Consider the following 20988-nt stretch of genomic DNA (forward strand, 5'->3'; position numbering starts at 1 on the left):
CGACGTCCAGCTGGTTTCACCTCGGGTCCGTCCGGGCGGCTGTCGCGCCTCGTCCCTACGTCTCGCGGACTTAGCAGCTGCACTGCACAGCCCCGGACACAGAGGGACAGAAACCCGGGCCCTGGGAGGCGGCTCCCCACCCACGCGCACGTTCTGAGCTGTGGGGATGCCCAGGGACGGGTCGGGCCCTGCCGGACGCGGTGCCTGCCCGGGGCACACAGGGAAACCCCCAGGACCGGGCTGGACACGGGGGGGGGGGGGGGGGGGGGGTTTCACAGCCAAGCTAGCCTCTCCTCCCTCAGCTGCTAAGAGACAGGAAGCCCCAGGGGCTTTCAGGCGAGTCTCCCAGGGGCAGGGAGGCTGGGGCTGGAGACTCCCAGAAACCAGCGTCCGGTAAGGAGGGAGGTCGCAGGCCTGGCTCTCGAGTCACTTCACATTTGGCTGTTTTGTTCATCAAGTCTTTACGGCACCCGCCCATCTTGACTTTCTAAACTATCGCGTTGACCAGGCTTGTGGTGGAGGGGCGAGCGCCCCACTCGCCCTGACCCCAGCACGGCTTGCCGCTCCCCTCCCCCGCCCACCGAGCAGCCGGAGCCCAGCAACCAGGCCACGCGGTTTGGTCCTCTACTCCATGAGTTTTTATTCCCGGTGTGTGTTGGGGGTGCACGGTAAGGGCCAGAGTGACGAGCAGACAGCCGGGGACAGTCGGGAGCGGGCCCAGGTGGTCTCCAAGTGCTGACGGCCAGTGGGGAGCCCCAGCAGCCCCCTCTGGTCCCCCCGTGGGGCCTGGCGGGGCTGGGGGAGGGCGCGTCCCACGGGTCAGTGGCCCTGAGCCTGCAGCCTTTGCATCTGCAGGATCTGGCTCAGAATCTGCTGCACATCTTCGTCCATCTGGCCCTGGAGTTGGGGGGAGCACAGGGAGAGCCCGGGTGACCCCGCCACGGTACAGGTGGGGAAACTGAGGCCCGGAGAGCAGCCGGGGGCACAGCCAAAGCCGGGGGCAACTCACCTGAATGGCGTACAGGAGGTGGCTTCTATATAAGGCCACTACCGCACTGTGGTCCCTGGCAGCCTCCTGCAGAGAGGGGAGAGGGGGGCTCAGAGAAGCAGGACCCCCTGAGACATGTCAAACACCCCCTTGGCGCCCTGAGCCCCACTTTTGAGGACACACACCAGTGTGACAGTGCCAGTAGCCAAAATATTGAAATACTTTCCTCCCATGCCTGCCACGTGCACCCCAGGCTCCCCTGGCCCCCCCGAAGTCGTCTCCTGTGGTCCCCGTGAGTGCGGCTCTCACCTCCAGCTGCCCCTGGAGAGCAGCCACCTGGCCATGCAGGGCCGCCACCTCGGGGCTGTCCGGGGCTGCCGGCCGGCCCTGCAGCGCCTCTTTAAGACTGACGACCTCCTTGGAGAGCTCCGTGATCTGCAGCGAGGTGGGGGCGTCAGCAGCCGCCCTGGGCCCACAGCAGGGGGCAGCGGTGAGAGCAGCAGGACAGGCTTGCGACAACGGCCACATCCTGGCGGCTGGCGAGCTCCGGCCCGCGGGCCGGCCGCGGTATGCGCTTTCACACGGTTGGGGCCGGAGTAAGAGGTCAAAAGAGGAATGCTATTTCGCGATACGCGGAGGGCAGATGAGAGTCACGCTTCACGCACAGCCCGTCTGCGAGCACGTTGCCTCCGGCTCGGGCGGCGACGGCGGCGCCGAGCCGAGCACACTGCCTCTCGGGCCCTGAGTGTGCCGGTCACGGCACGAGGCCCCGTAGAGTCACCGGAAAGGGGACATCGAGGGGGCAGAAGGGCAGAAAGCCTGGTGGGCAGCCCTGGGTTTGGGTCCCTGTCGACCCCTTTCTCAAAGGGAAGATGATCTAACCCCTCTGAGCCTCGGTTTCCACAAGTGTAAAGTAAGGAGAATCGTGGTTCTCCCCATTCGCTATGACTCAGAACAGCGCTCAAGTTTGAAATGTGCGTGGAAACAGCAGGCACTCAATAAATGCTGGGCTTATTATTATTGCTACAGATCCGAGGTTCTCAGCCAGAGGCCATTCTTCCCCCAGGAAACGCTGGGCAGCATCTGGCGGGGGAGGCTCTTGGCCTCGAGTAGGTGGGGCTGGGGATGCTGCTAGACACCCTACAGGTGTCCGGGACGGCCCCCTGGAGCAACCCGGCCGTGATGTCACAGTGCCGGGGCGGGGGTGGGGGCGCTGCTAAAAATAAACCACAGTCCCCACTACAGTTTTATGTTCACTTTACAGAGGTGGAAACTAGGGCTCGGAGAGGTCAGGCGACTTGTCCGAGGTCACACCGTCAGCCAGGACAGGGCGACTTTGTGCTAACGCACGCGGAGCTGCCGCGCCCCCTGTCTACTGACGAGCCGCGCGACTTCCGGTCCCTCGCTTTGCCTCTCAGAGCCTCAGTTTGCTCGTCCGGAAGATGGAGCCAAAACTGCGTTCTGGCCCTCGGGGCTGCGAGGAGGCAAACCGCGGGGGCGTGTGAAAAGCGCCCGGCTCCACGGCCAGAGGGCTCTGTCGTCGTCACTCTCCGAACCCCAGGCGAGAACTGGGAACCTGGGTTTGGACCCTGGCAGCACCGCTGCACGGCTCGGTGACCTCGGGCAAGTGGCTCCACCTCTCTGGGCCTCAGTTTCCTCAAATAGGGATAATAAAAGCACCGATCTCACCGGAACCGGACGTGAGGACCAACCTGTCTAAATCCGGGTTAGGTGCACAGCGCCGGGCCTGGCGTGCAGTAAGTGCCCGACACCCGTTACTGTGACAATTAGCAGGTGTGTCTGAGTCGTCCCCGTCCCCCTCTGTGCCTCAGTCTCCCACCTGGAAAATGGGCTCCTTTCCCAGCACCCTTTCAGCTGGGACACCCTCGGGTTCCCCCCGACCGCGACCGAGCACCCACCTTCTCGTCCTTCTCCTGGGCCCTGTCCAGGGCCTCCTGGGCGCGGCTCTGGGCCTGGCGCGCCCGCTCGGCCTCGGCACGCAGCCCCCGCACCTGCTGCTCCGCGGCGGCCAGCTGCGCCTCGGCCGCGTGGCGTTCGCTCTTCATGAACAGCGCCTCCCGCTGCACCTGCGGCCCAAGCCCACACGTGACCCAGGTACCCCAAAGGTACCTGGACCCCCGAGTGCCTCTGACCTTCTATTTTGGCCTGAAGACGTTCAAGCTCGAGGAGTTTGACTCAGGGAAGCTCTGGGCTCCTCTGTGCACTAGAATATTATGATCTGTGAGTTGTGTGGCCTCAGACAAGCGACTAAAGCACTCTGTGCCTCAGTTTCCTCATATGCAAAATGAACATAACAACAGCCCCCAGTTCATTGGGTGGTTGTGAGGATAAAATGAGCAAATACACAGAATGTGCTTAGAATAGTGCCTGGCACACGGCAATGGCTATATTCAAATTAGTGATATTATTATTATTGTTGTTATCGTTATTATTTCATCATCATCACCATCATCACCACTGACATTCTTTCCTCTGCCAGCAGTTGAAGGTTTGTAGATTTCTTACCAAAAGAAAGAAAAACAGAAGAAACAGTTACCCGTTGTTCGTTTGTTGGTTTTAACTTAAGAATAATGATGGAGTCAAAAGGGACAAAATAAATATTCCCTAGTTTAAAAAAAAAAACTCAACATCAAAATCTACTGGGTTCGACGCGAGGCCAGATATCTTGGCACGTAACCTCCTCCTCCAGAAGCATCGTGATCATGAAAGGTAAAACGACAACCTCGAAAGAGCCTGCTGGGAAAAACCGCGGGGTCATTCTGACCGGCAGAGAGAACGGACGTTAGGTGAAAAGTCGAGGGCGAAACCCCAAACTCACTGCTTGTAAAAACAGCTGCGTGAACACGGATCCCGCCTCGCCCCACATACACAGTCAGAAACACAGAAACAACTGTGAAACTAACCCAGTGAGCGCGCTGGAAGAAAACGGGCGAGAACTTCTCCACGACTCGGGGACACACACGCATTTTGTAAACAGATCGCGAAAAGTGCTAACTCTTAGAAACAGCGACAGGGTCCAAACGGCCAGAAGGTTTGAAAGAACAAGACCCAAGCTGGGAGGCCCAGGAGATGGCAAGGGCCACAGGGTGGGAGGCCCAGCGGGCAACATGGGCAGGGTCGAGCGCCCGCGGGAGGGAAGCCTGCGGGGTGGGCACCGCGGACCGCGCGGCCCTGCTCACCTGGAAGACCTCGGCGCTGGTCTTCTCGTGCCGGCGACCCAGCTCCTCCAGCTGGCCCTGCAGCCGGGCCACGTCGGCCTGCAGTGCGCCCACGACGCGCTCGTGCTCCGAGCGGGCCACGCTGCCCAGGCGCTCGCGCTCCAGCTCCGCCCGCAGCCGGGCGGCCTCCTTGCCTGTGGCCACCACCTCCTGCTCCAGGCTGGCCGCCCGGCCCCGCAGCTCCAGGGCCTCCTCCTGCAGCCGGTGGTGCTCGGCAGCCGGCACCGCCGACTGGCGCAGCACCTCGGACGCCTCGCGCAGCTCCGCCAGGCCCTGCCGGGCCTCCTCGCAGGCGGCGGCCAGCTCCGCGGCCTGGGCCTCCGCGGCGTCCCGCGCCTGGGCCAGCTCGGCGGCCGCGGCCCGCTGCTGCTGCCCGGTAGCCACGGCGGCGGCCAGCTGCTCCCGCAGCACCGCCAGCTCCCGCGTCTGCTCCAGCCGCACCTCCTCCCGCCGGGCCAGCTCCGCCCGCAGGCCCCGCGCCTCCTCCTCGGCCAGCAGCCGGCCGGCCCGGGCCTCGTCCAGCCGCGCCGAGGTGGCCTCCAGCTCCCGGAGGCGGGAGTCCCGGTCTCGGAGGTCCTCCCGGGCCTGCTCCAGGGCGGCCCGCAGCTGGACCGTGTCGCCACAGCCCGTCCCGCCGGCCCCGCTGCCCTCGGCCTCGCGCACCTGCGCCCGCAGCCGGCCCGCCTCGGCCTCCGCGGCCTCGCACTTGCCGCGGGCGGCCTCCAGCTCGGTGGCTGCCTCCCGCTCCCGCTGCCGGAGCGCCGCCTCCAGGCCGCGGATCCTGGTCTCCAGCTCAGTCTGCAGCTTCTCCGAGGCCGCGGCAGCTCCAGGGTGGAGGACGGGGCCCGTGGGGCCCCTCGGGGTGGCGGCCTCCACCCCTGTGGTCTCTGCGCCCGTGAGTTCTCCCTGCCCAGCACCCTCTCCACTGGCCTCCATTTCTGCCTTCGTGTTGGTGGCCTCCGCGCCCGTGGCCTCTGTTTCCAGGTTCCCTCCTCCCAGGGCTGTCGTTTCGGTGGCCTCGGCCACTCCCGCCTTTGTTCCTGGGGCTTCGGCGCCTTCGGGTGCTGGTTCGGTGGCCTCAGGTTTGGTTTCTGCATCCTCGGTGCCCGCGGGTGCCGCTGCCGAAGCCACGACCCCTGAGGCCTCGGCCGTGGCATCCGCTCCGTGGACTCCGGGTTCCGTGGGGCCGTCGGGCTCCGCTCCCGTCGGCCCGTTGCTGCTGGCCACGGGCCCTGCGCCCTCGCACTCCCCAGGGGCGGCCTCCTCGTCCCCGGGGGGCCCCCGCGCTTCCTGCCGCCCCAGCGCCCGCACGGCCTCTGCGTGCTGTGCGCGCAGCTGCTCCAGCTCGGCCCGCAGAGCGTCGTAGATGGCCAGGGGGACGAGCTCGGCCACGCCGTCCGCCTCCGCCTCATCCTTCTCAAAGGTCTCCAGGACCTGGGGGGCGGGGCGGGGAGGGGGCCACCTTGCCACCTTCCCTGCCCACAGACTCAGCCGTGTGCCCATCCTGACCCCTGGGGAAGAACTACCCGCAGCCCGCTCTCCCAGGCCTCGGGTTCCCCACCTGGACCTTCTCCATCAGCTCCTGGTTCTGCCTGGTGAGGGCGGCCACCTGCTCCCGCAGTGAGGCCACGAGGTCCTGGGCCGCCGGGCTGAGCCGCGTGGACAACAGCGCCTCGGCCCCTGGGGGAGGGCGTGAGTCAGACCTCGGGGGTCCCGGGAAAGGGAGACTAACAAGCGAGGGCAGACCTTCCTCCCCGCTCCAGACGCTCCGCAGGCCTGTGGGCCGAGACCCCAGGGGACCCCAGGGGCCAGGCGGGCAGGGGTGCCTGGGGGGGACAGGGGACAGCTCACCTGGGAAGTCGGGCAGCTCGCCCTCCTCGTCCTGAAGGGTGGCCACATCATAGCTGGTGTTTTCCCGCTCGTTCTGGGGGGGCCCAATGTCTGGGTTGGCATCCTGCCTCCCACCCCGCATCCCTCCACAAATCTAGGGTGGCCAAAAGTGTTTGCGGGTCTGTCCGACCCCCACGAGCACCGGGCAGGCTGTGCTCGGCCCACAGGTCCTGACCAGGTGCTACTGGGAGACCAAACCGTGCAGGGAGGGCAGCGAGCAGCTCGGCCACCGCCCGAGGGGCGACCACTGCCCAGTGGCCAGGCCGCGTGTGCAGCCTGGACGCGCGGGCCGGGGGGATGTCTGCGCGGCCCAGGGTTTGGGGGTCTGCCGTGAGCACGTGTGTGCCCGGAGCGTGTCCCTCGCCTCTCCGGGGTCGGGTCCCATGACAGCGATTCTGCACGTGTGTGTGTGTGCGTGTGCGGCCGCGTGTGCGTCTGTGTAATTATGTGTTCTGAGAAACGCACATACATGTATTTGTGTGTATGTCGTCTCTGCGTGTGATGGAACGGGAGCTGTTTGTCGTGTACATGTACCTGTAACGTTTCTGTGTGTGTGATCGTGCTTTCACAGGTGTCTGTGGTGTGCGTGCCTGTTTTATGTTTATTTACTTTATTATTATTTTTTTAACGCCTGCAGCACCTGGTCTTCCTAGGTGGCCTCCCACCCAAGTACTAACCAGGCCCGACCCTGCTTAGCTTCGGGCTCGTTCAGGGTGGCGTGGCCACAGGCTGGTCTGTGTTTAAATTTACGCGTAGACGAGTGTGGTCACCTATCTCTGTGCACACGTGTGACTGCGTATTTTGACAAGCATCCACTACGTGTACGTGTGTTATCTGTGATCGCGTGCACGCGTCTGCATGCGTGAGACCGCATCAGTGTGGTTGCCACGCAACGGCCTCGCGGCCCCGCCCACGCTCGCCGCCCAGCCCACCTCCAGCAGGGAGAGCCGGCTCTGCAAACTTTCCACCTCGCGCCCCAGACTCTCCTTCTCCTCCTGCTTCTCTGCCAGCAGCTGCTGCAGCTCTTGCACCTGGAGGGGGGCGGCGGCTCAGGTGGGCTCCGGGAAGCCGCACTGGGCTGAGGGGCGGGCTCTCCCCGACCCTCCACCTACCTGTCTCTCCAGGCTGTGAAGGGAGCTGGCCTCCACCTCCGGCAGCTGAGGAAAGAAGGGTGGGCACGACTTGGATCTGGGGTGCAGGCCTCCCTGGCCCGCCTCCGGCTCAGGGGCCCAACGTCCCCGTGCTCCGCCGCTCGCCTGTTACTCAGTGTTTACTGGGGGCCCTACTTTGTGCCAGACCCCACGACTGGCCGCTAATTCATTCATTCACTTATGCACTCGGACGTGTGTTCACCCTACAGAGACTTGTCAAGCGTTCACTGTGAGCCAGGCACCATCCCCATCCACCGTGCCCGCCACCGTGGGCTCCCGGCCGACGGCGTGGACGTGACTATGCGGCAGGCCCGAAAGCCGTAAGTGCTTTGCATACACCTGAGGGGACCTGGGAGGTGCGTGGAGGCGTGGCGCGGTTTAAACGAGGCGGGCGGGGAACGCATCTTCGAGCAAAGCCCTGGAGAAGGTGAGGGCGGGAGCTGCAGGGACCTCTGGGGACGCACGGGGGCCCGGCCCGCGCCAAGGCCCTGGGGCAGGGCCGGCCTGGCGTGCTGCGGAGCGGCGAGGGGGCCCTGGCGGCTGGAGCGGGCCGAGCGGGAGGAGGGGAGGCAGGCGCGCGCCCCCGGAGCTGCGCCCCGCCCGGCCCGCGCCCCCGCCGCCCTCACCTCCTGCTTCCTCCGCTCCTGGTGCTGCTCCAGGCCCCGGATCTTCTGCAGCAGGCGGCCCCTCTCCTGTCGCAGCCTTACGATCTCCTCGTAGGCGTCGCGATCGTCCTGCTCCCCCGGCCCCAGGACCCCCCGCTTCGCATGAGGCTCAAGGGCCGTCCCGTCCTGAACGGGAGCCAGAGCTCCCCCCGGCCCCGGTTCCTGCCCCCGGTGGCCCCCGCCCTCCCCGGGGCACCTCACCGCCACAGGGACGCTGGCGGGGGGTGGAGGCGCCTTCCGCTTCTTGGGAGCCCCCTGCTTGTCGTGGCTGGACGCAGAGTTCTGGTGGGGGCAGTGAGGCGGCATGTGGGGGGCCACGCCAGCCTCCCACCCAAACCGACCCAGCCACCAGCCCCAAGCCCGCCGCCCTCACTTCCTGCGGAAAACCGAGCAAGTCTCCGCTTCTCTCGGTCCTCGCTCATCCTTGCACGAAAGGGGATGACACAACGTCCCCGGGGAGGGCCAGGCCTTACGCCTTCTCTCTGCCCTCCGCCGCGTCTGGGGACTTCCCCAGCTAGACCAGATGGCCCGCAAGTTCCCTCTCCCTGCGGAGCTGAGCAGCCACTGGGCTGGGAGAGGGAGAGGCCAGGCCGGCCTCCTTCTGCGGCGGCTGCACCAGCAGGCGGCCCGTCTCGGTCCCCTGGTCCCCTGACCGCTCCGCCCCACCCCGTGCTTGGCCCCCCCCCCCCCCCAGTGTTCTCGGCCAGGCAGGCGAGTTAGGCTGCATTTTGCTGTCACCTGGCACACTCTAAAGACAGCACTCCTCCCAATCGGGTCATGACCCTGGGGCAGGAGTCAATCTCTTCCTCTGTCCCCGCTGGGGCGAGGGGAGGGGAGGGTGTGCGTGCGTGAGTGGGGGGGACTCACTGGCTGCCTCGAGATGCCTACCTGAGATGACGCCTCGCCCGAGTCATCCTCTAGGGGCAGGGGGAGACAGAAAAGCAGGGTCAGGTGCTGTGTTTTAGGGACTCTATTACAGGGGACTGAGGGGGAGGGGATTCCTGATTCCCCAAGAATCAGGACTTTTAAGGTAGGAATCAACCACTGTGGCAGAATGCTGATAGGAGGGGCCTTGAAACTCACAACGAGAGAGGATACCGGCATCTTCAGGATGAGGCAAGTGAGATGCCGATTTTTAGGAAAGGCAAAGATCCAAGGATAAGGATGACCCGAGTCAAGTGGACCCCCAGACTATTCTAAAAGCCCTGGGGATCCTCGAAACTGTCCTGAGTAGAATCAGGGAAACCACGAAACTGCCTAAAATGCAGTGAAAAGAGAGGGATGCCTTGAAACTATCCAGGGTGAGAAAGGGGTAGCAAGAAACCGCCTATGAGGAGGGGGGGCGGTGCCTGAAACTGCGTGGAAGCAGGGCCTGCGTACCGCTGGGTGGCGAGGGGCGCTGGGCCGCCTCCTGCAGGAGGTGCAGGATGAGTTTGTCCCCTGCCAGGGCGCCGTAGTGCGCAGCATCCTGGCCCAGCGCGTCGGTGAGGCCCGGCCGGGCCCCGGCCTGCAGCAGCACCTCCACCGTCTCGGGGCTGGCCCCCTCGCAGGCCAACATCAGGGCGGTCCTGCGGGAGAGGGGGCTCCTGAGGGGGCGAGGACATCCTCAGAGCCCCGAGCCCTCCTCAGCTCTCAGCCTGGGTGGGCAGAGGCCACTAGATCCCTCCGACCAGAGAGGTTAAGAGGCTTGCGCGAGGTCCCAGGGCGCGCGGCGGCCTGGCTGGGACAGAGGCTCACCTGCCCTGCAGGTCCTGCGCGTCCACGGCAGCCCCCTGCTGCAGGAGGAGGCGGCACAGACCCGCGTGGCACATCTGAGCCGCTATGATGAGGGGAGTTGTGCCCAGCTGGCGGGGGTTGGCGGGGGGGGGAGGGAGGGAATAAGAGGAGCCGTAAGAGGCCGACCCCGAGGGAGGCGGGGGAGCCCACGTGACCCGCCCCAAGCCTCGCCTCGAACTCGTCCACGTTTCTCACGGGATGCCGCCCCTTGGTGGCAGCACACGCCGAGCACCGCACTTTTCCCCCAAAGACCCCGGAGGCTCACCCGGTCTCGGGGGTTCAGGTGTGCCTTGAAGGCGCAGAGCATTTCCGAGCAGGAGACGCAGCCGCCAGCCGCTGGACAAAGAGAAAGGAGGGGCACGGGGCGGAGCTTACACATGTTCTGGGGATGATTCTTACCTTTTATTTCATGAGAAGTTTCCCCCTACGGTGGAGGAGAAATCATAAAGGTGTGGACCCTGTTTTACGGACGAGGAAACCGAGGCCCCAGCGGGTCCAAGGCCAGCCAGTGGGGCCGGAGGTGGAGCCGCGCGGGATCCAGGCCGGCTAACTTCCCGTCCTGGGTTCCACTCGGTTCCTTCCAAGGTGGAGCTGTGTTTCCCCACTGCGATGCACGTGCTGCGGACCTACTATGTGCCAAACCCTCGCACGGAGCGTTAATGTTTACCGGAGGCGCTGGAGCTCAGCAGAGGTTGGGCGGGCTTCTCAGGGTTTGATCCGAGTTCTGAGTTTTGAAGGTGCAAGAGGGAAGGCAGAGGTCACCTCATGGGGTGGGGCCCAGGAGTGGGAGCGAGCCTGGCAGGGTCCCGGGCGTGGGAGACAGTGCGGACTGCCGAGCCTCAGAGCGAGGGCGGGCGGGCTTCGTGCCGCGGGTGTTGCTGACGCCCGCTGCGTGCCCGAGCGGATGCAGGGTTTTGTCTCCGGCTACATCCCGACCCTTAGAACAGAGCCCGGTGCGCAGCAGGTACTTAAATACTTTCCGAGTGGAAAATCCACCAAGCTTCCACAGCGCGACCAAAGGCATCGCCGCCACTGGGTGGCGGCGTACTCCAGCTAGCGGGGATTTGGAAACCTGTGAAGAGCATCTTAAAACAGGCCCGAATTTATTGTGTTCCCAAGAAGGCGGCCGCTTCTGGAGTCCACAGCGAAAGCCACTCCAGCATCTCACGGGCACGCGGTGGACAGAGTCGGACTGGGTTCTGGCTCGAGTAGGTGGGTCCCTCCCTTCCCTCCCCCCCAGGAAGGAGTTTGGGTTTGATGAAGATAAAGGCCTTGCTGAGCTCCCCTAGGTCCTCCCAGGGAATCACAGTGTGCTCCGCCCTGCATTGCCCTCCCTCAGGCCCGGCACGAGGAGGAGGAAGAGGGAAGGTGGAAGGTTCCAGAGGGTCGCGGGGGCAGTGGCCCCACGCCCAGCACCCTCTGGGCCGCGGTGGGCAGGGCAGGGCTGGGCGGCACCCACCTGCGTGATGCAGGGCCGTCCACCCACTGCCGTCCGCAGTGTCCACCACGCAGGACGCCTGGGGGGGGCGACAGGTCACGTGAGGCGGAGCACCCCTCTCCTTGCGGCGTCTGCAGGAAGCACCCCCGCCGCCCGCTCTGCTGTCTCTCAGGCCCGTCTCACCCCTTCCTCCCGGCCACCGACCCGCTCTGCAGCCCCGGCTCTAGGGCCAAGCGGCTCTGTTTTCACAAAACTTAGTCAGAAAAGGGGCACAGCCAGGGGCTCACAGAGCTGGGGCTCGGGGAGCAGATGGGGCTCTGGGAGTGTCTGTGGCTGAGCAGGGACTGGGGTTCAGGAGAAGCTGGGGCTCAGGAAGTGTCTGAAGCTGGGAGTGCATCTCGAGCGAAAAGTGCCTGGACCCTCAGGGAGCACCTGGCTGTCCAAGGCGCAGCTGCGGTACAACGGGCCAACGAACAGCTGGGGTTCAGGGGCTACCCGGGGGTTCAGGGGATGGCTGGGGTTCAGGGACTCCCTGGGGGATCGGGGCACGGCCGGGGTCGGGGGCAGTCAGGGCAGGGGAGGATCTGAGGCAGGAAAGGGAATGACCTGCAGCAGCTGCTTCAAGCACTGTGGCCGCCCGTATTTGGCGGCCAGATGGAGGGCGTTGTAACCTGAAAGGGAGAGAGGACGTGCCAGGGCCCAGGCACTCAGGGAGCTCTGGCTGCCCCCCGGCCTGCGTCAGCTGTCTGTCATGACTCAGCTTCCCTGTGTCTAGAAAGTCCCCAAACCCAGGTACCGCCTCGAGCCATGCTACCCTGTGGCCGGGGACTCTCCGGCTCGTCTGTCTGTCTGTCCCGGACACTCCTGTCTCAGCTACATTCCACGCCCCCAGCTCCTCCAGCCCACTGCCTGGCTACTCCGCCACTCCCGCTGCTCCCCAAACCCCGGCTACTCCACATGCCCAGCTGCTCCCCACGCCCCCGGCTACGCCACGTGCCCAGCCGCGGTGAAGCACCACACACGCCCCTCAGAACCCACAGCTGTGCCCTGGCCCGGCTCAGCCACAGTCCCCCATTACTCCAGGTGCCCGCTGCATTCCCGTCTCCAATCCTCAGCTGCGCCACACGCCTGGCTGTCACGCCTGTGCCCAAGGCCTCAGACCTGGCCGTGCCCAGGCCCGGTTACTCTCCGAGCCTGCTTCCTTTGTCCCCCGGTTCCCTAGGTAAGTCATCTACCCGATTCCCCTCGGTCCCGGCCACTCCCAGAGCTCCGGCTACTGCTAAAGCCCAGCTCCCCCGCATCCTCCCCCCAAACTCGTCATCCTCATGCCCCCAGATACTTCTCGAGCTCACCGACTCCCCTGACTCAACCACCACCTGAGTCCCAGCTCCTCCTCAGCCACGAGCTGACTCACCTTGCTTGGTCACGGAAGCGTGACATGCCCCTGTGCCTCCCTGGGGGCACTGAAGGGAACCCCCCTTTTTCGGCAGGACACCGAGGCCACGAAGCAGGGCCTGGCTGGACCCTCGGGCTGGGCACCGAGTTTCCCCCCCTCGCCCCCGGGGCCCGGCGGGCAGTACCTGCCCCGTCTGTGCTCATGACGTTGGCTCCGTGCGCCAGCATCACCTCCAGACAGCTGGCTGCCCCCCTCATGGCCGCCAGGTGGAACCTGGAGGTCAGAGGTGAGCGGTCAGCGGCAGGGTGGCCGGCCCGCAGCCATCGCCCCGCCCGGGCCGTGGGCACTCACGCGGACTTGCCCTCGGGGTCCAGCTTGGTGGGCACCAGCCCCTTGCGGGCGATGAGGGAGGCCACCCGGGCAGCGTCATTGTTCTCCACGGCTTGGAGCAGCCGCTCGTCACTTCTGCCCCAGTCCTGGCTCTGGGGGGCACACCCAGAGGACCGTGGGACTGGCGGCCGCTGACCCCTCCCCGCCCGCCCCGGCAGGGGCTCTGGGCTCGTGCCCCCCGCCCCCGGCACTTGCCTGGCGCCTGCCTCTGGCCGCAGGCTTCGGGAGGGGGCAGGGGCCGCAGGGCGGGCAGGAGCCGAGGTCAGTGGGGCTGAGCCGCAGCTGCAGGGGGAGGTGGTCCTGGGCGGGGGCCTGAGACAGTGTCCCCCAAGCCGGTGCCCCACAATGTCTGCCCCCCAGGCCCATCACCCCAACTGTCCATCCAGCACCCAATGCCAGCATCCTCCAATCAAACCATTCCAGATCAGCCCCCAGCATCTTTCCAAAAACCATCCCATGCCCAGGCCTCCAGCCTGCCCCTTAGCGAATGGCCACCCTTCCATCACCTCATTGAACTGACCCGCATGTCTTTCCGAACTACCCTCGGAAGTCTTCCCGTAGGAACCCCTAAAGTGTCCCTTTAAACGCTCCTCAGAACCACCCTCTGCCATCTAGCCTACCACTAGTCCTAAAATGCCAATTGTCCCCTAAATGTCCCCCAAGATCTGTTAGCCAAAACCATAGCCTGAATGCATTCCAAAATGTCCTCCCCAAGGTCCTGACGTGTTCTTGAAAATCATCCCCCTAAATGACCCCATCACTGGTCCCAAAAATGTCCTACCCCCAAAATCCTCAAATGTCCTCCAAAATTGTTCTCCAAATGTCAATATCTTTTCCCAAAAACGGTCCCCCAAAATAGCATCCAAATTGTCCCTCCAAATGACCTCAGCCAAAACTGTCCCTCCAAACGCTCTCTCAGTTCTCCTAAGTATCCCCATCTGTCCTCAAAGTCCCCATCCGTCTCCCCAAATGCCCCATCCATCCCCCCACCTCTGCCCCCTCCCTGCTCACCCTTCCCGGTTTGGGGGTGGGGGGTCCGGGCCCAGCACGTCAGGGGGCGGGGCGGGGCGGGGAGAGGGGAGTCAGGACGAGCCCCGCCCGCTCCCGCGCCCCCTCCCCTGTCCCTACCGCGAAGGACGTGGCCGCGCACAAACACAGCTGCTTCATGGCGTCCAGGGCAGCGGGCAGCGCTCGGCCGCAGGGGTCGAGGGGAGGGGCCGGCGCTGCCCGAGCTCCAGCTCGGCCGTCCCGCTCGGTGGTGCCAAAGCCTGCCCCTCCCCCACTCCCGGTGGCCCCTCCCCACGGTGCAGGGTGAGGCAGGGAGGGATTTGTGGGGGGGAGGGGCGCCGCCCTGGCCAGACCTGGCCCGGTGGCCCTGAGAAGGGGGTGGCAACGCGGCCTTGGCTCCCTCGCCCCCGCAGGCTGCCCCCTGATCTCCAGCACCGGCCTTCCTGATCTGCCTTGCTGCGTGGTCCCCACCTCCTCGGAGCTGGCTGGGGGGGACACAGGTGACCCGCGCCCGAGCCCTGGGCAGACAGCCCCGCACTGCCTCCCTGGCACCCCAGCTCACTCACTCCTCGGGCGCAGCTCACACACTCACTGGCCCATTAATTCACTCGTTCACATCTCATTCATTCATTTACCGAACTGCCGGTGGGCCCTGCAGTCTCACGAACCAGAATTTAAACCCTGGGCCTCCCCCTCCCAGCCCGGACTTGAGCCGCCTTTGTGACAGCCAAGAGCCTCTCCTGCTCTGGGCTTCACTTTCCTCATCCGGGAAAGGGGCTTCGTAACAGCGGCTGCTGCGGGGGGCTCCTGGGGGACCACACGAGGTACTACGTGCGAAGCCCGGAACACACAGGAAGTGCGCCCACAGTGTGGCTTCGCTCACCACAGGAAGACGCGGTTGGGCCCGCGGCATACCTAATGCTGAATCCTGGGACGCAGGACGTACTGGCTGCTTAGTTAAACCACTGACGGAGAGGACACAGCCTCCAGCCCTCACCCCAGCTGGCTTGTCCAGGGAGGGCGCTGAAACAGATCCCCAGGCTCCGGCCCCCGAGTGTCCCACTGCCCTCGGCCTGTCCTGGGCGCTCGCCCAGCTCCGACACCCCGTGAAGCCCCAGCAGTGTGCTGTGGGTGCCAACAGCCCCCCCGGGACTCGAGCCGAGATGCAGCATCATCTGACCCCTTTCTCTCACCCCATACCCGGTCCGCTGGCTGGACACTGGTCCCGGCCCAGGCCTTCTCACCATGGTCCAGCCCTGTCCCTGTGGGCTTCTCTGGGGGACACCTCTTCCCTCGTCTCCCGGTTTCTGCCCTCACCCCGTTTGTCCCCCGTCCTCTATCAGACCCTCTCTCTCTCCTGCTCAAAAGCCTCCCGTGACCTCACTCAGCATGCCATGCTGACTGCCCACGAGGCCCAGGTCCCCCGGCCCTCTGCCGCACGCCACCCCTGCCTGGGTCTGTCCTGCTCACGAGCTCAGCCTGGTTTTCACACTTATGAGTGATTGGGGGTAAAAAATCACAAGAATAATGATATTTCGTGACACGTGCAAATCATGTGAAATTTGCACTTTGGTGCTCATAAGTGAAGCTTCTACACGGAGCCGCATCCATTTACAGACACCCACCTGCGATGTCAGAACTGACTCCAGGCCCTCTGGGCCAGAAACGTCACTGTCTGGCCCTTCCCAGGAGGAACGCGCCTACCCCTGCTGTGGGCGGCCCCGGTCAACGCCCTCGGCGCTTCACCCAATCCGCAGCAGCCTCCCGGCTGTCTTCAGACAGCTCGGTCCCTGCTCCGAGCTCTGTGCCGCCCCCGGCCACGGCCACATGGCTGGTCACTGCTGCAGGCGCCGGAAGCCGCCCCTTCGACCCCCGCGCCGCCCCCTGACCCCTCAGCGGCGATTATTTCTCTGTTGCTCGAATCACCACCTGACGCCACACGTGCACCTTTCTGAAAATATTGTCTCTTCTTGGTCCCTCTCCTAGAACGTCACCACCAGGCGGGCAGGGATTTGGGTCCATCTCCATCACTGCGGTATCCCCAGAAGGGGCGGGGGCGGGGGGCGGGGGGCGGGCATTCCACAGGGTCCAGTTACAAAATGGAAATGCGGGGTCGCTCATTCAAAAAGTATTAAGAATGTCGAGATGATGAGAACAGTGCTACATTAAACGAGTACCTACGACACGGCCTGGCACACAGTAGGTCCTCAATAAATGTCTGTCGAACAAATTAAAGAAATGGTGGAACCTGGAAAATAAATGTGAGAGGCGGCAGGGAGGGACGGGCAGAGGGAGAGAAGGACTTTCCGGGAAGCACGGAGGCCCTGGGAGCCCTAAAAGCCCCATCTTCCGGGGAGGCTGGGCTCACGGCCCCACTGAACTCCCATTTGTCGGATGTGAACCCTGAAGGCCCCGGAAGGCCCAGACCGGGAATGGAGACCGTCTGGCCTTGACGAAAAGGCCGGTGTGGGAAGGCGGAGCGGGACGCGCCCCCGGCAGGAGCGGAGGGCGGGGGCCAGGTGCGGCCCGGGCCCCCAGCAGGACGAGGGGAACGAAGGTCTGCGGAGCCCCGGGCGGCCACGCCACGGTGTTCGCTTTCTCCCCTCGGGGAGCCGAACAAAAGCTGAACCTGACTCCCGCTGCGCGGAGAAACTGGAGCCGCCAGGTGGGGGAAGGACGGCAGATGCCCAGTGTCCGTGCTGGGCGGGGGAGGGGGGGGCGGGTAAGCGGAGGACAAGCTGCCCCCCTCCAGCCCCGGCCTCCCAGCTGCTGCTGCGGGCTCCAGCCTGGCCGGCCAGCACAGGCTCCTCCCACGAGGAGCAAATTGTCCCCGCCCCACGCCAGACACACCCAGTGGCCCTCCTTGATCTGGCATTTTAACACCTGCCGGGACCCCTCTACGCCCCTCGACTTTGTGCCGCCCCCTGCAACACACAGCCACGCCCAGAACTGGAAGCCTTTTTGTTTAGCTACACAAAACTTTTGGAAAGATTTGATGTCGATACAGTTCTGCTTTTGAACCGATCATTCGGTTTGGCTTACCACCAGCTACAGCTTTTCAGAAATTTTGGGGGGGCCAATGCGAAAAATCTAAGTTAGGACTTGATTTCCACTGGAGGAAAACATCAGGGTCATTCCACGGCGAATGTCACGTTATGTCGTTATGTCGGAGGCGCGTGAGCTATTTATTCCTCTCTCCTCTCTCCTCTCTCTCTCTCTCTCTCTCTCTCTCTCTCTCTCTCCTTTTCAATCAATGCACTTCTCCCCCATCTTCCCCACACCCCCCAAAACAGGCCCAAATCCTGTTCACAGTAGCACAGCCCGGGGAGAAGTCTGGGGTCTCACTTTCACACTGTGAGCCCTTGGGCAAGTTCCTTAACCTCTCTGGGCCTCTGTTACTCATGGACAAAGCGGGGAAAATAAAAGCTGCCAGCTCATAGATTAAGAGAACTGATGCCATTAGCATCTGCAAAACATAGGGTAAATCAAAAATAAATAAGTAAAAATGAAATAAAAATGAATCCAATGGCATTCAATTTAAAAATTAACAAATCTGAAAATGAAAAGGAATGTTAAAATCGATAAATAACAAGAATAAATAAAATAAATTGGGAAAACTGACAGGTGGCAGCCACCCAAGGTCACCCAGCTTATGTGGGACGGGATTCAAACCCAGAGGCACCTGACTTTAAAAACAGGCTTGTGGCCCTGCCCCCCTCTGTGACTCCTCGGGCGGGGACCTCTCTGCCCTCAGCTCCCCCTCACAGGCTCTCTGCGCCCACCAGAAAAACCTGCCTATCATCCCACGTGCCCCCGAATCAACCAGGCGTGGCCCAGCCTCCAGGTGGACCTTTGCCCACACGGGTCTCTGTCCCTGTCCTGTGTGCCTCGCTTATCTAAGTTGTCCTGGTCCTCCCAGGCCTCTCTCCAGCAATGCGGCCTCCAGGTAGCCTCTTCCATCACCCTGGGCTACGCCTGTCATGTGACGAGTCTCAGGGCTCTGCAGGTACGCACAGGCGGGGTTCAATGTCTCTGCTGCCACTGTGCTCTGTGAAGGGAAGTTAACCAGCCTGGACCTTGGTGTCTGCGGGCCGGAGGTGTGAAGTTGAGCCTCGCTGAGGCCAGCACAGCAGAGGGGCACTGTGACTCTACATGCAAATCCTCATGTGGGTCTCTTCATCGGCACCCGGACCGGCCACCACACGGCGGGGACTCGGGGGGCCAGGAGGGAGTGGGAATGACTGGGGAAGGAGTGTCCGAGATATAGCTGCAAGGGAAGCCAGGCTGAGCCCGCCTCGGGACCTTCGCATGGCTGTTCCCTCCGCCTGGAATGCGGTTCCTTCCAATAAACACACAAGTCCCTCCCTCTTCCCCTTCTGATCTTTGCTCTCACGTCGGCTTCTTGGCGACGTCTTTGCCGACCACCTGCTTTAAAACTGCAGCCATCTCCTCGGACATTGCAACTCCCTCCCCTGCTTCGTCTCCGTGGAACGAAACACGCCTTCCCCTCGTTCACCTTGTCTAGCGTCCATCTCCCCACCCGGCTGCCAGCCGCGGGCCGCGGAGATCTGTCTGCCCTATTCGCTGTGTGTTCCGTGCCTAGAACACCGCCTGATACGAGTGTTTGCTGAACAATCAGTTGAAAGTAAGAGATCAGGGTCCCCAAGAAAGTGAGTCCTCAGAAAAGCGAGTGGTCACTGTAGCTGGGGAGAGGAGAGGTTTTTCTGGAAGAAGTGTAACTGAGCCAAATTGGGAGGAATGGGGAAGGTTTGATAGGCAGCAACACAGAGAGAGGGCACTCCAGGGGGAGGGAGGAGCCTGGGCTAAGGGATGGTGGCCGGAAGCTTGAACAAGGAGGCGGGGGGGGGGGGGGAGGGGACATCATGGCAGCAGGGGGCAGTTGAGAGGAAAGTACAGAGAGGTGGCCAGAGGAGGCTAAAGGGATAAACTTGAACCTGTGGGCGGAGAGGAACCACGGAAGAGTTTTGAACAGGGAAGGCCCTGGTCACATGGCAGCTTCCAAAAGTATCTGATTGGTAAGTGACAATGGCCCAGGCCCAGGGGGACAGGAACCTGGGACTGGGGGACACTGGGCATCTCAGTGGCCTCAGACTCACCTCTGTCTTCTTAAATCGTGCCCGGAGAGTCTTCATGGCCAGTGTCCGGTGTTTGTCCTCAACCCACGCCACCTGGGAAAGGGCAAGGGGTGAGAGACATTGGTCCTGGTGCGGGAGGGACCACTTCCTCCTCGCTGGGCCATCCCAGCCCCTGGGGCAGGACGGAGACCTACCTGCCCCATCTCCTAACTGCTGTGTGTCCCTCAGCAGGTCACTTGCCCTCTCTGGGTTTCACGTTCCCTCATCCTTAAAATGAGGCAGACAATCCCCTTTGGACCAACTCACGGTCAGTTTTCAGTGAGGTCCCTGGCATAGGGTCAGCAAACAGTAGGTGCTCAATAATGCACCTCGCCAGTATTCCCTGTGGCCCAAGCAGATCAAGCTTTTTCTGGCTTCCAGGCTTCTATCTGTGCAGTTATTTCTACCTAGAAATTTCTATCTGCCTTGCTTTTCCCCCTTCTCTGGCGAACTCCTGTCCGTCCTATACAGCCCAGTTCCCAAATCTGATCAGCTCTGCCTCTCCCCAGTAGTCAGATCTCTAACTCCCCAGGTCGAGTTCCCCCAGTCCTGGCTCCACAAGCTCCAGGTGTCTGGACTGGTTCTATCTTCCTGAACAGTGAGGGGATCCTAGGGGGCCAGGCCCAGAGCCGAGGCGCTTAGCACAGAGGCATGTTTCTCGGATAGCCAGAGAGAACGTCCTTGCAGCTAAGGCCCCGTACACCAGCCTGGCTTCTGCCCGCATAAAGAGGAATCGCCCAGGGCAGGTGGAGGCCTGGGGCGATGGTCGTATGCAACCTGTACACATGCAAGCACGAGGTGTGTGTGTGCGTGTGTGCATCTCGGCCTGGTCCGTGTTCCATGCGTGTGCAAGTATGGAGGTCAGGCAGGGGTATCTCGAGGGCATTTTTGCTAGGTATGTGGCTAGGCATCCCTTCCTACGTCTGAGCAGGGTTCCTGTGAAGGTGGGTCCTTCCCCTGTCCTTCTGCCCCTGACTTCTGCAAGCCACCCTTCCATCTATCTACTCACTCATCCATCCACCGGTGCATTCGGCTTCCTCCCTGAGCACAGGTACATCCACCCGCCAACTCGTCTTCTCACAGTGCTTCCTGCACCCTTCGATCAGGCCTCATTCACCACCCAGCAACAGTCCCCCACCCACCCACCCATCCATCCACTCCTCCGCCCAGCCTCCCACCCATTCCCTCTCCCGTCTACCCGCTCATCCGCCCACCCATTCACCCCTTCCATCCGCCCCATTCACTCCGCGTACTCCTCTGTCCACCACCCAGCCCACCGTTTTTCTTCACCCCTGTCTAAAGGACTCAATCACACCCAGAGCAGAGTGTAATGAGACACCCAAGAGAGAAGTCCACAGGTTGCCCGGGGCACAGGGAATCCGTGGGCTTGGGGGAGGGGGAGGTGCCCTCGTCTGGGTGGGGAGCTGCTTCGTGGAAGAGGTGATGCTGCATAAGCAGGGTCTGAAGCCGGGTAGGATATTGAGCGGCAGCGGGAAGAGGGGGTACACACCTAGACAAGAGCAAGGCGGGGAAGTGTGAGATGCGTGCCCGAACCAGTGTGTGCGTGTCAGGGTGCCTGGGAGGCTCCTCAGCGTGGCTGGGACACACGCCGGTTTCTCCCACACACCAGGGCTCAGGCACGAGTTGCCCCAGGTCCTGAGGAGAAGCCACCATCCCAGGCCTCCCGCCCCTCCTTCCTCTCCTACCTCCTGCAGCTCCAGGGACTCCAGCCCCAGGCCACCGTGTTCACTGCTGGCTCCGGTTACCCGCTCCCAGCTGGGCCACCAGCTCCGTGTGCTCAGCTCGGACACCCGATCAGCTCTGAGCAGGCGGCCGCCCCAGGGGGCCGGGGATGAGCGGAGGGAGGAGACAGGTTGGCAGCGGGGCTGCCTCTTGGCCACCGGGCTCTGGC

At 63.3% G+C, this 20988-nt stretch overlaps 1 protein-coding gene and 1 pseudogene across 2 annotated transcripts; both read right to left on the reverse strand.

Moving 5' to 3' along the window:
• Positions 1-620: 620 nt before the first annotated feature.
• ANKRD24 (ankyrin repeat domain 24) lies at positions 621-20198 on the reverse strand. 2 transcript variants are annotated; one of them, XM_036234091.1, is made up of 24 exons: positions 20086-20198; positions 19232-19364; positions 19059-19130; positions 13129-13215; positions 12895-13025; positions 12728-12816; positions 11754-11818; positions 11169-11226; positions 10377-10433; positions 9975-10045; positions 9671-9777; positions 9314-9501; positions 8822-8850; positions 8135-8215; positions 7895-8002; positions 7230-7274; positions 7050-7148; positions 6079-6151; positions 5789-5907; positions 4189-5661; positions 2908-3075; positions 1298-1423; positions 1010-1075; positions 621-897 (listed from the first exon to the last, which is right to left on the reverse strand). In XM_036234091.1, exons 2-24 carry the CDS (start codon positions 19238-19240, stop codon positions 820-822), a joined length of 3399 nt encoding a protein of 1132 aa, XP_036089984.1. In that variant the 5' UTR covers positions 19241-19364; positions 20086-20198; the 3' UTR covers positions 621-819. The 2 variants fall into 2 exon arrangements, with proteins under 2 accessions (XP_036089984.1, XP_036089983.1); XM_036234090.1 differs by lacking the exons at positions 10377-10433; positions 19059-19130; positions 19232-19364; positions 20086-20198 and having other exon boundaries at positions 13129-13981.
• On the reverse strand, positions 6746-6847 carry LOC118612783 (annotated as a pseudogene).
• Positions 20199-20988: the final 790 nt, after the last annotated feature.

The sequence above is a fragment of the Rousettus aegyptiacus genome, unplaced genomic scaffold (assembly GCF_014176215.1).
Source record: "Rousettus aegyptiacus isolate mRouAeg1 unplaced genomic scaffold, mRouAeg1.p scaffold_m13_p_16, whole genome shotgun sequence".
NCBI classification, from domain to species: domain Eukaryota; kingdom Metazoa; phylum Chordata; class Mammalia; order Chiroptera; family Pteropodidae; genus Rousettus; species Rousettus aegyptiacus.

Excerpts from the sequence above, each read along its gene's own strand:
- ANKRD24 (XM_036234090.1), bottom strand. The coding sequence starts at position 13,386 with ATGGTTTTTGGAAAGATGCTGGGGGCTGATCTGGAATGGTTTGATTGG. Across the intron at positions 10,046-11,168 it reads GACGGCCCTGCATCACGCAG|CGGCTGGCGGCTGCGTCTCC; the intron begins GTGGGTGCCGCC and ends CTCTTTGTCCAG. Across the intron at positions 9,778-9,974 it reads ACCTGAACCCCCGAGACCGG|CTGGGCACAACTCCCCTCAT; the intron begins GTGAGCCTCCGG and ends AACCCCCGCCAG.